The sequence below is a fragment of the Cavia porcellus genome, unplaced genomic scaffold, assembly GCF_034190915.1.
Source record: "Cavia porcellus strain 051 isolate PalLab524CR breed Dunkin Hartley unplaced genomic scaffold, mCavPor4.1 scaffold_7, whole genome shotgun sequence".
NCBI classification, from domain to species: domain Eukaryota; kingdom Metazoa; phylum Chordata; class Mammalia; order Rodentia; family Caviidae; genus Cavia; species Cavia porcellus.
This window is the reverse complement of record NW_026947490.1, coordinates 15,825,566-15,839,383: the sequence shown is the minus strand read 5'-3', so window position 1 is coordinate 15,839,383 and position 13,818 is coordinate 15,825,566. Positions and strand designations below refer to the sequence as shown.

The following is a 13,818-nucleotide window of genomic DNA, read 5'->3' as shown; positions in this document are numbered from 1 at the left end:
CTCTACTCCTTTCAGCTCTAGATACTTTTTCCCAGGATGATTGTATTCTTCCTGATACTTAAAATAACTTAGTGACGCTGTTCAGTCTGCCTCTGTTCTGTGAAATTCTGTCCTTTTTTCTGAGTCCTAGTTTATCTTCCGTTTGTTATAAGATACTGTCTTTGTTACTTTTCTCTCATTGCTGAGACAACATCCCCAGCACCCAAAATTAAGGAAAGAGTTATTTAACTCACAGTTTGTGAGGTTTCATTTCCTAAGCAATTGACTCCAAGGCCTGGTGGCATGGCACCAGGGCAACAGTTTAACGCAGCAGAAGACAGCAAAGAAAGGAGCAAAAGAAGGCAACCAAGCCTCTTTTCCTCCCTTACATTGTACGCAGGCCACACACACCCCTGCCCCTTGAGCAGGTATAAAACTCCCAAAATCTCTGTGCCCTCTTCTTGCATAGAATGAGGGTGTTTACAAAGTAAAGATCCTGGTTTCTTGCTGACTTGCTTAGTTAAACTTCTAAACTTCTCAAGTAGACAGAATGAACCATAACAGGTATTTTCAATATATCCTACTTAAGTAAGTTACTGTTTCCTTGTTTTGTGTAGTAAGATTCTTGTCTAAACTAGAGCCAGTTTACTCTGCTTAAAAGACCCTCAGGTGGGCTGAGGTTGCAGCTCAGTAGCAGAGTACTTGTGTAGGATGTGAGAGATCCTGAATTTAATGCATACGGCCACAGTAGAATGTGAAGGATAGAAATCCCTCAATTAAGTCTTACAGGTGTAAAAAACAAGTTAAACATTTCCTAATCTGGTCCTTCTTTTCAGCCTCATCTCTCTTTGCTTTCTCTCTTACTCTAGTATATGAAACTGTTAACCATTCTCAGAATGCAAAATACTGTTTTTTCCTCCACTGAACAGAAAACTCAAGAGGGACACATTCCCCACCCGCTTCTCTGGGTTGTCTGGACATAACTGAAAAACCAGCATCTACAAAGCCTACGTGAGCCTTCTACTTGTGTTTATGGCTCTAAGTCACTCCAGTCCCCATTGCTGCATCAGTCATAGTCCTTATCACACTATAACTATTTTGTAAAACTGCCTTTATTAGTTACTGAATAATAGAAAATGTATAGGGTACGCAATGAGCATTTCTTATCCAAAAACTTTTTAAGTTTTATTTAAAGAAAGACTAAGCAAAACAGAAAATAGGTAGAAATAATACATACGTTCAGAGAAAAAAATAAACAGTAAGAAATCACTAGTTGATGTTTACATATTGTCGTTTTACAAATAGTTGTTTAAGGTACAAGAGTAGAATATGTAAAGTGGGAATTCATCAGCGAGACTGCAAACAGTTCTGATCAACTGTCCAACAAAAACTTAGTAACGTGGTTGTCAATCTTATACACTTAAACATACATGCAGTTATCCATATCTTCAATTGTGTTGACATTGAATAAACCCAAGCAGGCTAATATCACTCTGAACAAAGATACTATTGCTGGGTTTCACATTTTGACACTCCAGGATCAGCACTGGGTATTTTAGTGTCTCTTTTTCTTCAAAGTATCTGTTCATTTCATCATGTGTCATAAGATCTGTTCTCATAAACTGTTTACAGATTCTACACATGCATGAGTCTTAACATATATTTCTATCCTTTCTATATTAGAGGGAGAAACAAAACAAAGCATGGCAAAACAAAACATATTCCTATAAACACATGAAACGAAATAAACATATAAGGCCATTGTACAAAGAGTTCTACCATGGTTCCTGTGTTGTCTCTTGTTATCTCCAATAGAATTGGCTATATCATCAGACATAGTATAATTGAATATATCAGTACATAACAGTATTACTAAAAACACAACTTTGTATATAGTATAGAACTTCAAAAACTGGCAGTTATCAAACCAGAATGTATATCATAGAATCTTGTCATCTTCAGTATAGTTGCCTATACTCTCAGACTTGATACTATCAATCACATCAGTTTTGAATAAAATCTTCTCTGCCTCATTTCTGTTATGCTCTTGTTTACCATCAGTTGTTTGCTTATCTCCTTCATTCTGTTTTCTGCTCCATTCATTGAGGCCTTTCTGCCATTGTTCCTGGAATCAAAGTACTTTTCTCTCTCTCTAGAATGCCCTGCAGTATTTTCTGTAGACTTGGATTGGTGGTTGTGAATTTCCCAAGTTCCTCTTTGTCTTGGAAGCACCTTGTTTCTCCATTAATTTCTACAGACAGTTTAGCAGGGTATATCAATCTGGGCTGAAGGTTGTTTTCTTTTAGGGTTTGGAATATTTTGCTCCAGGCTCTTCTTGACTTGATGGTTTGTGTCAAGAAGTCTACTGTTACTCTGATGGGCATTCCTCTATAGGTTATCTGTTTCTTGTCTCTAACAGCTTTTTATATTTTGTTCTTATATTGAATTTCTGAGATCTTGATTATTATATGCCTGGGTGTAGCTCTGTTTTGGTTGCAGGAGGCTGGAGTTCTGTATGCCTCATATATCAGAATATTGTTTCCTTTTCTTATGTTTGGGAAGTTTTCCTTAATTATTTCTGTGAATAACCTTTATAGTTCCTTTGTTTGTACCTCAGCTTCTTCAAATTCTTTATTCTCAAGTTACAGATCCTTTTGTCATCTCCTAGCCTTTGTATTGTTACTGCTTGTTTCCTTGTTATTTTTAAAAAGTTTTCCCTTTCATACTCCCACATTGCAAAACTGTCCTCCAGTTTGGATAATCTATCCTTAGTTTCTTTCCAGCTGATTTGCCATCTTTGCATAGAGTTTTTAATTTCCTGGTGATCTCTTTTAATCTGCTTCATGTATTCTATGTTTTTTATATTCTTCACCAAATGGTTCTCTCCTTTTTTTGAGTTCCTCCCTTCTATCTGTGTCTGCTTGAGGGGTGCTTAGTATCTCTTTAATTAATTTTCTTATATCTTGCTGTATTCAGCTAAATATTTCCCTTTTGAACTCATCTATGAGGTCCTGAATATATCTCTTTATGTCCACTGGTACTGTGTCTGATATTGCATGTTTGCTGTTCTCGTTCTCCTTTGTACTTACCTGTCCTGGGTCAGTGTTCTCAGGGTTGGGACCTGGGGACTTTTTTGTTGCTTCCTCTTCCCATCTTTTTTGCTTCTTCCAGGAGGCCCCAGTTTCTTTCTTTGTTGGTTACAGTTCTTCTGAAGTGGGCTGGCTAGATGACTCTTCCCACTGCAGTGTACTAGTGAGTTGCAGACAGGGACATTGTATACTGGCCCCTCCCCTCCAGATCAGTCAAGCACTGTGGCTTGCACTGTATTACTCTCCTTACCTCCCCTCCAGGTGGCGGCGGCTGGAGCACAGCAGTGGCGGCAGGGGAGGTAGACTTAGCGCTTTCCCTCTGTGTCAGCGGCTGTGGTGGGGTGGGGGTGGGGGGCAGCTGGTGGGTGCCCAGTCACTCACAGGCCGGGGTGACAGGTCTCGCAGGCTGCCCAGAGGCACTGCAGGCAGTGGCTGGAGTGCGGCAGCATGGGAATCAGTCAAGTTGCTGTGACATGCACTGCATTTCTTTGCACAGCCTCCCCCCCACGTCAGTCAAACTGCTGTGGCCTGCAGTGTCAGTCAAACTTCTGAGATTTCTTATCCAAAATTGATGATGCTCAGAAATCTAAAATGTTTAAAGCATATTGGCAAATAACATCTGTACAAATATTCCAAAATTTGAAGCATTTTTTGGCCCTAAGAATTTCAAATAACAGATATTCAGTTTGTACAAATTTATGATCCGCCTGTCTCAGCCTCCCAAGTATCTGGGATTGCAGGTGTGTATCAGCATACCTGGTTTGGTCTTTTTTTTTATATTCCATGCAAAATTCATTGGGCTTCCTGAATTGGAATAATGCTGTATGGTGTTTTCCATTGCCATGACAAAATGCCTTAGGCTGGATATGTTATAAAGAAGAGACGTTTACTTAGCTTCCAGTTGTAAAGGCTTAGAATCCAAGATGGGGTAGCCCCCTCAGTTCTGCCTTTGATGAGGAATCTCTTGACTGGTTCCGTGACATCATGGCAGGAAAAAGGAAGAGATGAAAAGAGTTCACATGGTGAAACAGGAAGTCAGAGTCAAGGGGAGAAAACCAGTCCTATTCTTTTACTATAAGCCACTCTTGTGGGAGCTAACAGGAGTCTCATGAGAACTACATTAATCTCTTCGTAGGCCAGTGCCTCCAAATAACTACTTCTAATAAACACCATATTTCACCACTTGAACATCACCATACCAAGGACCAAGCTTCCTGTTGAACCTTTGGGGGACAAACCACATCCAAACCATAGCAAATGCTTCTGAAAATTTATTACCCATCATGTATTCAAATACTGCCTTTCTCTCAGTTCTTTCTCTTTTTTTCTTTTAGAACCCTAGTTAATAGCTGTTAAATCATCTCACTTTAGCTTTCTAACCTATTTTCTATACTCAACCTCACTTGTCTTTTATTGGTAGCATTCTGATAATCTCTCTTATTTCAATGCAGTAGCTTTTCTCATCAGAAATATTTATTCCAGCCACCATATGACTCAAATATTATAGCTTTTTATGGTAAATTTTGATGTTTTTCTGAAATTTTCATGAAGTTTATCTCCTTTTAAAAAACATGAAATATGCTTGTTTTATATTCTTGGATATTATTTGTGTCATATATGAATATTTCAAGTACGAATTTTTCCTCCCAACATTTCTTTAGTGAAATTTTCAAATATAATGAAAAATTGAAATAATACACAACTGATTTTCCTGACTCTTTGTTCATGAAATTACACTCTGTGCCTGATTCTTTTTTTTCTTTCCCCCACCTCAGACAAAATTCATATAACATACAATTGAACATTTTAAAGTGTATTAGTGGCATTTACTGCATTTATAATATTGTGCTACTTTATTTTTTTACTTTTAGGTCTTTTTCTCTGGGATTCTACCCTTGGATTCTTGGGACCACGTTGAAGGTTGTTCCTCTGTGTTTGCTTCCACTATGAATACCACCAAATCAGAACCATATTAAGTTGATAGTTAGCAAGATTTGTCATTGTACTTTCATAATCTAAAAATGAGTTGCAGACCTATGTAAGGGCTGGCTATGGCTATATTTCCTCGAGAATGTCTTCTTTCCACCAGCTACCCAGGTTCAAATTAGGCAGTTCTCCCTACAGTTCCAAAGAATTGGGATTACTACTTCCGAGAGGTCTTAGGTCTTTAATGTATGGAACCAATTAGATTCCCAATCTTGGCCATCTGTAGGTCTGGCCTCCTGCTTCTGCTGCTTCAGAGATTGTCAAAACTCATGGTTATTTGGGCTCAGCAGACATTCTGCAGGCTAAATAATTTTCAAAAGCTCAGAAAAACTCCCCTTAGTTCGCATTTTCCCTTAGTTTTAACTTCTGAAAATGACTTTCCTTTTTTGTCAGCTCATATTGTATTCCAGAATATTTTTAATAATTCCATCCATTATTTGCTCATGATAACTAGTACCCCACAAGGTCAGCAGTCCTGTGATTGTTTCATCTTTTCTTTTTTTATCTCCCTAACAAGAGTTTAGTGCTGAGTCAGAGTCACTGGGGTTTTGATTGATATTTTTGAATAAAGAATTTTATGTAGCTGCTTCTCTTCCTTTCCTTTTGCCTTTGATTTTCCCTCAGAGACTTCTATCCTCTACAGTGACAAACAGACCCAACCAAGCATTTTGTGCTCATTTAAACATTAACTGAAGGGGTGTTTTTTTAATAATCAAAAATTTCTCAGCTTTATCTACAAGAGCCAGAAGGAAGCATCCACTGGTGAATTTGGAGAAATCTGGATTCAAAACCCAGCAGTGCCACTGCCAACCATAAATCCAAATAAATGAGTTAACCTTCCCCATGCTAAAATTTCTTTTGAGTTATTTTTTGGTCTCTCCTAAGGAATTAAACATATGAAGCACCAAGAATGTAAAATGCATAAAACATAATAATTATGACTGAGATATAGTAAACATGATGTTATCAGCAGTAAAGCTGGAAATAGGAGCCAGAGAAAATGTTAGGCAGAAAAGCCATAGAAGATCTCAAGTGGGGACTAGGCTATGAGAATTGTGGGAACGGAACTTTCATATAAAGCCATTTGCAAGATACACGAGCTCTGCTGAGACTTCATAAAACCTGCTGATCATGCTGATTTGTGTGGCTCGGTATTAGTGATTCAATAGGTTAAACCTCAGTTCTGGGAGAGGGTCCCAATTCTTGACTATGAAAACAAAGCCAGGGAAGTGATAGATATCATCTGTTAGGCCCCCAGGGAAACTATAAGCCATTGTTTCAGAAACCTTTCTCCAGAGCAGAGCTGGAACTGTATCAAGAAGTTACGTCTCCCTCAAGTCTTTGGGATGTGTTCAGTGGCAGAGCATCTCCCTAGCTGCAGAGAAAGGGTCATAGCAAGACATTTTGGACATAGATCAGCTTCTAGCAGTTGGTCAGTTGTTTCAATCAGGATTCTAACCAAATGATACAGCTCGTTAAGTGTTCTCTTGTTCTCTGACAGGTATTTAAGTACTTACCAGCAAATTGCCTGGCATTTCCTAACTGCATACTCTTCCACCAAAAATACTGATGGGGAGTGGGTTTTCTAATTAGATAAAAAGAGAATTGATGGGAGTGGGGATGTAGCTGAGTGGCACAGCACCTGCCTGGCAGGTGCAAGGTCCTAAGTTCAATTCCCAGTACCTTCCCTCCCCCAAAAAAGAATTGATGTTGATTTTGTTGGAAGGCTTGGTGTCTGCCAGTATCACTAGCTATCTGGGATTTTTAGAACTGGGAAATGAGTGGGTGGAGTTTGGTGATATTCCCCAGGAGCCTATGCCAGATGGATACCAGTTAGTGGCTCTGTTTTGAACTTGTGTAGTGTGTGCTCACCTTAGGTCACAGCATTGTAAATCTGAATCTTTCTTCATCTGTTTTGTAGCTGAAGCATAAGAAGAATAATAGAAACAATTTAGCTCAACGTATACATTGAAAAGTAATGGCTCATAACTGCAAAAGAACTTTAGAGAACCTGTCAAAGCAAGTGCCAAAAAAGTTTAACTATATAAGATGCAGACAGTAAAATGGTATCTGTTTAAGAATTTTTGGTAACATGGAAAAGTGATTAGGATTTAATATTCTGAAGGTTTGGGCCTGAAATTTTGGTGGTTTTATTTTCTTAAGCCTGACTTTTGAATTATGAAATAACATTCATTTTCAGAGACAGATTTTATATTTTAGAAGCATCTAGATTTTTTTCAGTTTCTGGTTTGGGATAATGGAGAGGAAGAATGAGAAATGTATGCTGAACATGGAGGGTGCGCTATACTGAATGTATGGTTTAGTTTGAGAAACACCACTTACCTGGACTTCTTTTATTCCCAGACCTGGGTGGATAGAGGAAGTGCCAAGAAGTTACATCTACAAGAGCAGGCATACTTAAGACTCCTGTGGCCCGCTGTCTCTGATCTCCCTTGTTTCCGCACTGATGCGCCTACACTGAAGGATCTGGCAAAGCCCTGTTTCCTACTACTCCCGTACTGTATTGCTGCTCCACTTTCCACTTTCTTTTATAACTGCCTTAAAGACTTTGCCCCTAACTTTCAAAGTAGTACATACTTTTTTGTGATTTCAGGGCTTGAAATTCAAAGATGTGGCCATTTACTTCTCTCAAAAAGAGTGGGAATGCTTACACTCTGCTCAGAAGACTTTATACCGAGAGGTAATGGTGGAGAATTACCAAAACCTGATCTCACTGAGTAAGTTTACCCCTCAAGATTCAAAAATGCCCTTCTGAAATATTTATGGTCTTTCTTGTTAATTTTTCTTAAATGATTTTCAAGTGCCTTTCTGAATTAATGAATTGATTCTTGCTCACCATTCTTGAGAAGTTAAAAATGGGGTTTTTCCTTGAATATCTTTGTCTTCTCCATTCCTATACACCCCATTCTTTCTTCTGACCCTAATTCCATTTTCTTATTTCCCTGATAATCAACTTTTTTTTTCTGGGATAAATTACTCACTACCTACAAGTTAAATGAGATAGGTTTAATTTGGCTTGGTTTCAAGTGATTGAGTCCATTGGATGCAGCTCCAAGAAATATGGCAGAGAAGAATGGGAAAGCAAAACTTCTCAGTTCATAGCAACAGATAAGCAAATCAGAAGAGTAACAGAGAGGAAGGTGCCAGGGAAGTATATAGTAGCTAAGGTCATGCCTCCATGACCCTCCCAAACAAACCCAAAAGTTGATTTACTAATTTCCAAGGTATTTCTTAACCATGTCAAATGATATATCATAATTAACAGGTAAAATAATCATGATTCATTTTATTTCTGAGGCTCACAATGTTTATCTTTTGTCTTTTTTTTTCCTGAACAGGACTTTCTAATAGTAAGCCAACTGTGATCTCCTTATTGGAGCAGAGAATAGAGCCGTGGGTGGTTCCTAGGAAGAAAGGACGTTATCCAGGTGAGTGATGATGAATCCTTGGGGAGACCACAGCAGGCTGTCACCCAGTCAGCATGTTGAGAAGATAACCCTTCTGAGATGCTGATAGCAAATCTCCCTACTAACCAAAGGGCTGATATGGAGAAGAAAATAAGGACATTTCAGCACAAAGCCAAGTTATTATTCCACTTAGCACCATCCTGCTACTCTTGTGTCACAGTTCCCTCTTATTTCAGAGAAGAAATACCTTCTTTTTTTCTATGATAAGCATTTTATCTTCACTCTGGTCCAGTTTTCTCCTTTTTAATTTTATTGAGATATAATGTCTATATCATAAAATTCATCTATTAAAAGTGTGCAGTTGGCTTTTACTATATTGTGAGTAGAGTATTTTCATCACTTCAGAATAAAATACCATATCCATTAGAATTTACTTAATGTGCTTATTTGCGACGTTTTATATTAGTAACTGCATAGCATACAATTTATGACTGGATTTTTTCACTTAGAAAAATGTTTTCAATGTTCATACGGATGTACCTACACCAGTACCTATTCTTTCATGTTGTCAAATAGCATTGCCTGAGGTGAATAAACCAAAATTGGTTAATTCATTCGTCACATTCATTAGTACACATTGATAACATTTTGGGTGTTAAACTTAGTCTTTCTGGGGTACATTCCATCTGATTATAACATTTAATTCTTTCTCTATGCTGATGGATTGGCTTGGTTTTATATTTTTTGGACTTTTACCACGCTCCGGGTCTGTAGCAGTGGTGGCAAGCCTATGGCACATGCACTGCAGTGGGCTATTCGTATCATGAAAACTCTAAAAGGTAAAAGGTTTGCCATCACTGTTCTATAGTTTTCTCATGATGTCTGGTTTTATATCAAGATAATTCTAACCTCAGAATTAGTTTAGAAATGTTCCATTTTCCTATGTCTTTTGGAAATTTTTTGGAGAATCTGTATTAAGTTTTCTTTAAATATTTGGTAGAATTCACCTGAGTCTTGGCTTTTCTTTGTGAGAAAATTTCTTATTAAAATTTAATCTGTTTGTTACAGATTTATTGAATATTCTACTTTTCAAATCAGTTTTGGTAGTTTTGTCTTTTTAGGGATTTTTCCATTTATCTAATTGTCCAGTATAACTGCTCTTAGTCTCTTATAACTAATTTTGTTTCTGTAAAATCAATAGTGATATCTCTTCTTTTGTTCTTGATTTTAGTATTTTGAATTTTCTGTCCTTTTTTCCTTTGGTAAGTCTAACCAATTTTGTTGATTTTTTTTTTCTGAGACCAAAGTATGATCACATTGATTTTCTTAATTCTTTTTCTGCTCATTATTTTGTTCATCTCTGTTGTAATGCTTAGTATTTCTGTCCTCTTGGTAGCTTAGAATTTTTCCTGTTCTGCCTATCAGATATTTCCTAGATGGTATATAACTTAAGTTTGGCACATAGTAATGTTGAAACAAACACCACATTTTCTAGACAGGCTTGTGATTAGGTCTGGCTATACCCGCTGCTTGGAATGTGACCACTTATGTGCCATCCATCATCATGACAGATGTCAAGCCTGATACTGAATAAATCTGACTTCCCACAGCCCTGACTTCTCCATTTACATGCAAATGAATATATGAAAATAAGATAAAATTTATGGTTAAAGGCAGTGGTAATCTGGGTGTCTGTAATACATGACTAAGCCTGTACATCTCAAGCCCAGTTGCTTCTTGCTGGCACTCAGTTCATCAAGCCCATGTCTTCTTTAGAGCCTTTGTATCTGGTGTCCTCTCTAATCTGTAATTTCCCTTTAATCTTGTGTTTATATTACTAAACACTAATTGAACAATGTCCTGAGGCCTGAATATATCATGGTGAGTGAAATAAGTGACTTGTATGCTAATTATAGGTCACTTTGCATGATATTAAATTAACTGAAGAACAAATAAGTATGTAGTTAAAGATTTGAGAAAAAAAGATTATGAGCACAAAAACAGGGTGCCTAATAGAAAATTAAGATATTTAAAGTGGGAAGATTGATTTGCAGAGATTCTCAAACAGAGCCTTAAGGGAGATATTGAAAGGCTCTAAAATGAGAGTGACTATTACAAAACAGGAACTCAATATAGTGGGCAAATGGGAACTGAAGTGATAAAGAAGCAGAGTCTGGAGAATGGGAAGTTTTACAGTCCAATAAAATATTTTGAGTTTTATTCTAAATGCAGGGGAAAGGCACTATAGTAAAATTGATTCACACCTTGAATTAACTCAGAATCATTAAGGTAAAGTAGCAAAAAAAATCATCAAGCAGGGCTGGGGATTTAGCTCAGCGGCATAAGTACCTGCCTTGCAAGCAGGCGGTCGTGAGTTCGATCCCCGGTACCAATAAAAATGAAAAAGACAAAAAAAAAAAAATCATCAAGCAAATGCTTACTATCCATATAGACTCAGTGAGTGTCAGACAATATGAAAATAAACAAGTTAAAGTGTATCATAACCTGTTGAACTTAGAAGTGAAGTAAAATGGTATCTAGACAGTGGATTATGAATGGATAAAAGGATAGATAGATACAAAATAAGGCAAATAGAGCCAAATAAGTCTCCATAGAGGAAACATGAAATTTCACTATCTAATTTTTATTTTTTCATGTATGTTTGAAATTTTTCATAATATTGTAAAATAGATGACATGTGCTGATAGTGCTCTGTAGAAACACAGGGTAAGTTTAGTGAAGAGGAATTCTGTTCTTCATGGGGTGATCCAGTAAGCTGGCTGTGAATAGAGGTCAGATAAAGTAATTGAATTTGAGCTTTAGTGATATTTTAGGGAAGAGATTCTGAAGGAGAGGTATGCATGGCAAACTTAAAAACACTTGATTTGTCAGGAAGCTGGCACAGAACTCAGCTAAGGGGAGATGATAACTCATAAGGTTAGAAAGAAATAGTAGAAGAGATGTTTGTGGAAAGCCCATCAACCACGTAAGGACTTTGACTCATACCTTGAATGAGAAAGAGATCTAGTCGAGGCTTTGAACAGAAGAATAGTATCTGGCTTACGTTAACAGGAATGTCTAGTTACTGTGTTGGGTATGGGATATTAGGAGGGAGGGATTTGGACAAGATGGCAAAGATGCAAGTAGGGAAAGGTCAATCTGTGGGGATATTGTGAGGCTAGAGTTAAGGAGATGTGCTATTAGATATACCTTACCCTTTCAGATGTTCATTTTCTCAGTCTTGGTTGGTTCCTAGACATTGTATTTTGAATCAGTTTCTCATTTGATTCTGATTCTTATCACATGGGAAAAACCACTACCTTTTGCCTCATTTGTTCTATTTTCATTCCTCTTCTCTTTTTTTCCCTCCAAGCTGCAATGTAGTATTGTTATTTTTTAGCTGTCATTGTACCTTAGAACTTTCCTTTGTCCTGAAATGTGAAAATAAAGCCTGCTTTCTTTCTTGTTATCTTACAGATTGGGAATCCAGAAGAAAAACTAAGAATTTATCTTTGGAGAAGCAACAGTATGAAATTAAATTGTTACAACAGGATACAGCAAAAATACTTATACACTCCAACCCTGAGCATGCTAGGATCAGAAGTAGCAAATGCCAGTTGGAAAAACAACAGGGGCATCAGGAGGGACAATTTAGAGAAGTCATAATTACCTCTACTCAAGGCACAGCCCAGAGAGACCTTCACAGAATTAACACTGGAGAGAGATCCTGTGAAATCAAGAAATCTAAGAAAGATTTTGAGTGCCAAACACATTCTTTTCAACATAAGGAAAAGGATTCTGAATGTGGAGAATGCCAGAAAATATTTAATAGTAGGTCGGACATGATTAAGCATCAGAAACTTCATGAAAGCAAAAACAAGAATGAAAATAAGAAGTGTCCCTCTAATCATGACTCTGAAATTACTCAGGCTAAAAGCATTCATTCTGGGGAGAAGACACATCATTGTAAGGAATGTGGGAAAGCCTTTCATTCCAGCTCCCAACTTAGCAAACATCAAAAGATGCATGTAGGTGAGAAACCCTACAAATGTAAGGAGTGTGAGAAAGCCTTTCGATCAAATGCACAACTTAATCTTCATCACAGAATTCATACTGATGAGAAGTTCTTTGAATGTAAGGAATGTGGAAAAGCCTTTACCCGCCCATCACACCTTTTTCGCCATCAGAGAATCCATACTGGTGAGAAACCCCATAAATGTAAGGAATGTGGGAAAGCTTTTCGCTATGACACACAGCTTAGTCTTCATCAGATAATTCATACTGGTGAGAGACGCTATGAATGTAAGGAGTGTGGGAAGGTATATAGTTGTGCCTCACAACTTAGTCTACACCAAAGGGTTCACACTGGTGAGAAACCCCATAAATGTAAGGAATGTGGGAAAGGCTTTATCTCTGATTCACACGTGCTTCGACATCAAAGTGTTCATACTGGAGAGAAACCCTACAAATGTAAAGAATGTGGGAAGGCCTTCCGTCGTGGCACAGAACTTGCTCGACATCAGAGAGCTCATGCTGGTGAGAAGCCCTATAAATGTGAATGTGGAATGGCCTTTACTTGCAGCACCGAACTTGTTAGACATCAGAAAGTCCACACTGGTGAGAGACCCCATAAGTGTAAGGAATGTGGGAAAGCTTTTATTCGAAGATCTGAACTTACTTATCATCAGAGAAGCCATAGTGGTGAGAAACCCTACAAATGCAAGGAATGTGGCAAGTCCTTTGGTCGTGGCTCAGAACTTAATCGACACCAAAAAATTCACACTGGTGAGAAACCCTATGAATGTAAGGAATGTGGGAAAGCCTTTGTTCGTGGCTCACACCTTAGTCAACATCAAAAAACCCATTTAGGACAGAGGACTGAATGATAAAATGTGTGAAAGTTCAGGATTTGATTGAATCAGAAAATTTATAGTAGTTTTTAAAAAAAAAAAAAAACAATGATTATGAGGAATGTAGAAAAAGCATTTGATGTTAACAATTTACTGAGTATCAGAATTTGTACTATGGATGAAAGGGTCTTATTTATAGGCCTAAAATGGTCTAATACTAGTTACTAATGACAAGTATTATAAATATTAGAAATTTAGAAGGATTTGTTTCAGGTTTATTAGACATCAGAGTTCAACTAATGAAAAACTGGAAAATTTCACAAATGTAAGGAAAGTAGGATGCCTGTTTGGTGACTCTAAACAAGTCAACCTCAGGGAATTCATCATGGAGAGAAGCTCTAGAGAACAGTGAATGCGCCAGAGAAATAAACCATTGAATCTTTCTCGATGTCAGGGTTATTTGCTCTTAGAGGGAATCGAAGGATT

At 37.5% G+C, this 13,818-nt stretch overlaps 1 protein-coding gene across 8 annotated transcripts in view; it reads left to right on the top strand.

The window, feature by feature from the left end:
* Znf568 (zinc finger protein 568) overlaps positions 1-13,818 on the top strand; it is a 76,355-nt gene that overhangs the window by 56,942 nt on the left and 5,595 nt on the right. For 6 of the 8 annotated variants that reach the window (XM_063252076.1, XM_063252074.1, XM_063252077.1 and 3 more), the window contains 3 exons: positions 7,669-7,792; positions 8,414-8,503; positions 11,960-13,267. In XM_063252076.1, the coding sequence (XP_063108146.1) occupies positions 7,669-7,792; positions 8,414-8,503; positions 11,960-13,267 (1,522 nt within the window). Of the gene's footprint in view, positions 1-4,939; positions 4,989-7,418; positions 7,793-8,413; positions 8,504-11,959; positions 13,268-13,818 lie in introns of those variants that run through there. The other 2 variants (XR_010048463.1, XM_063252080.1) reach the window with 2 other exon arrangements.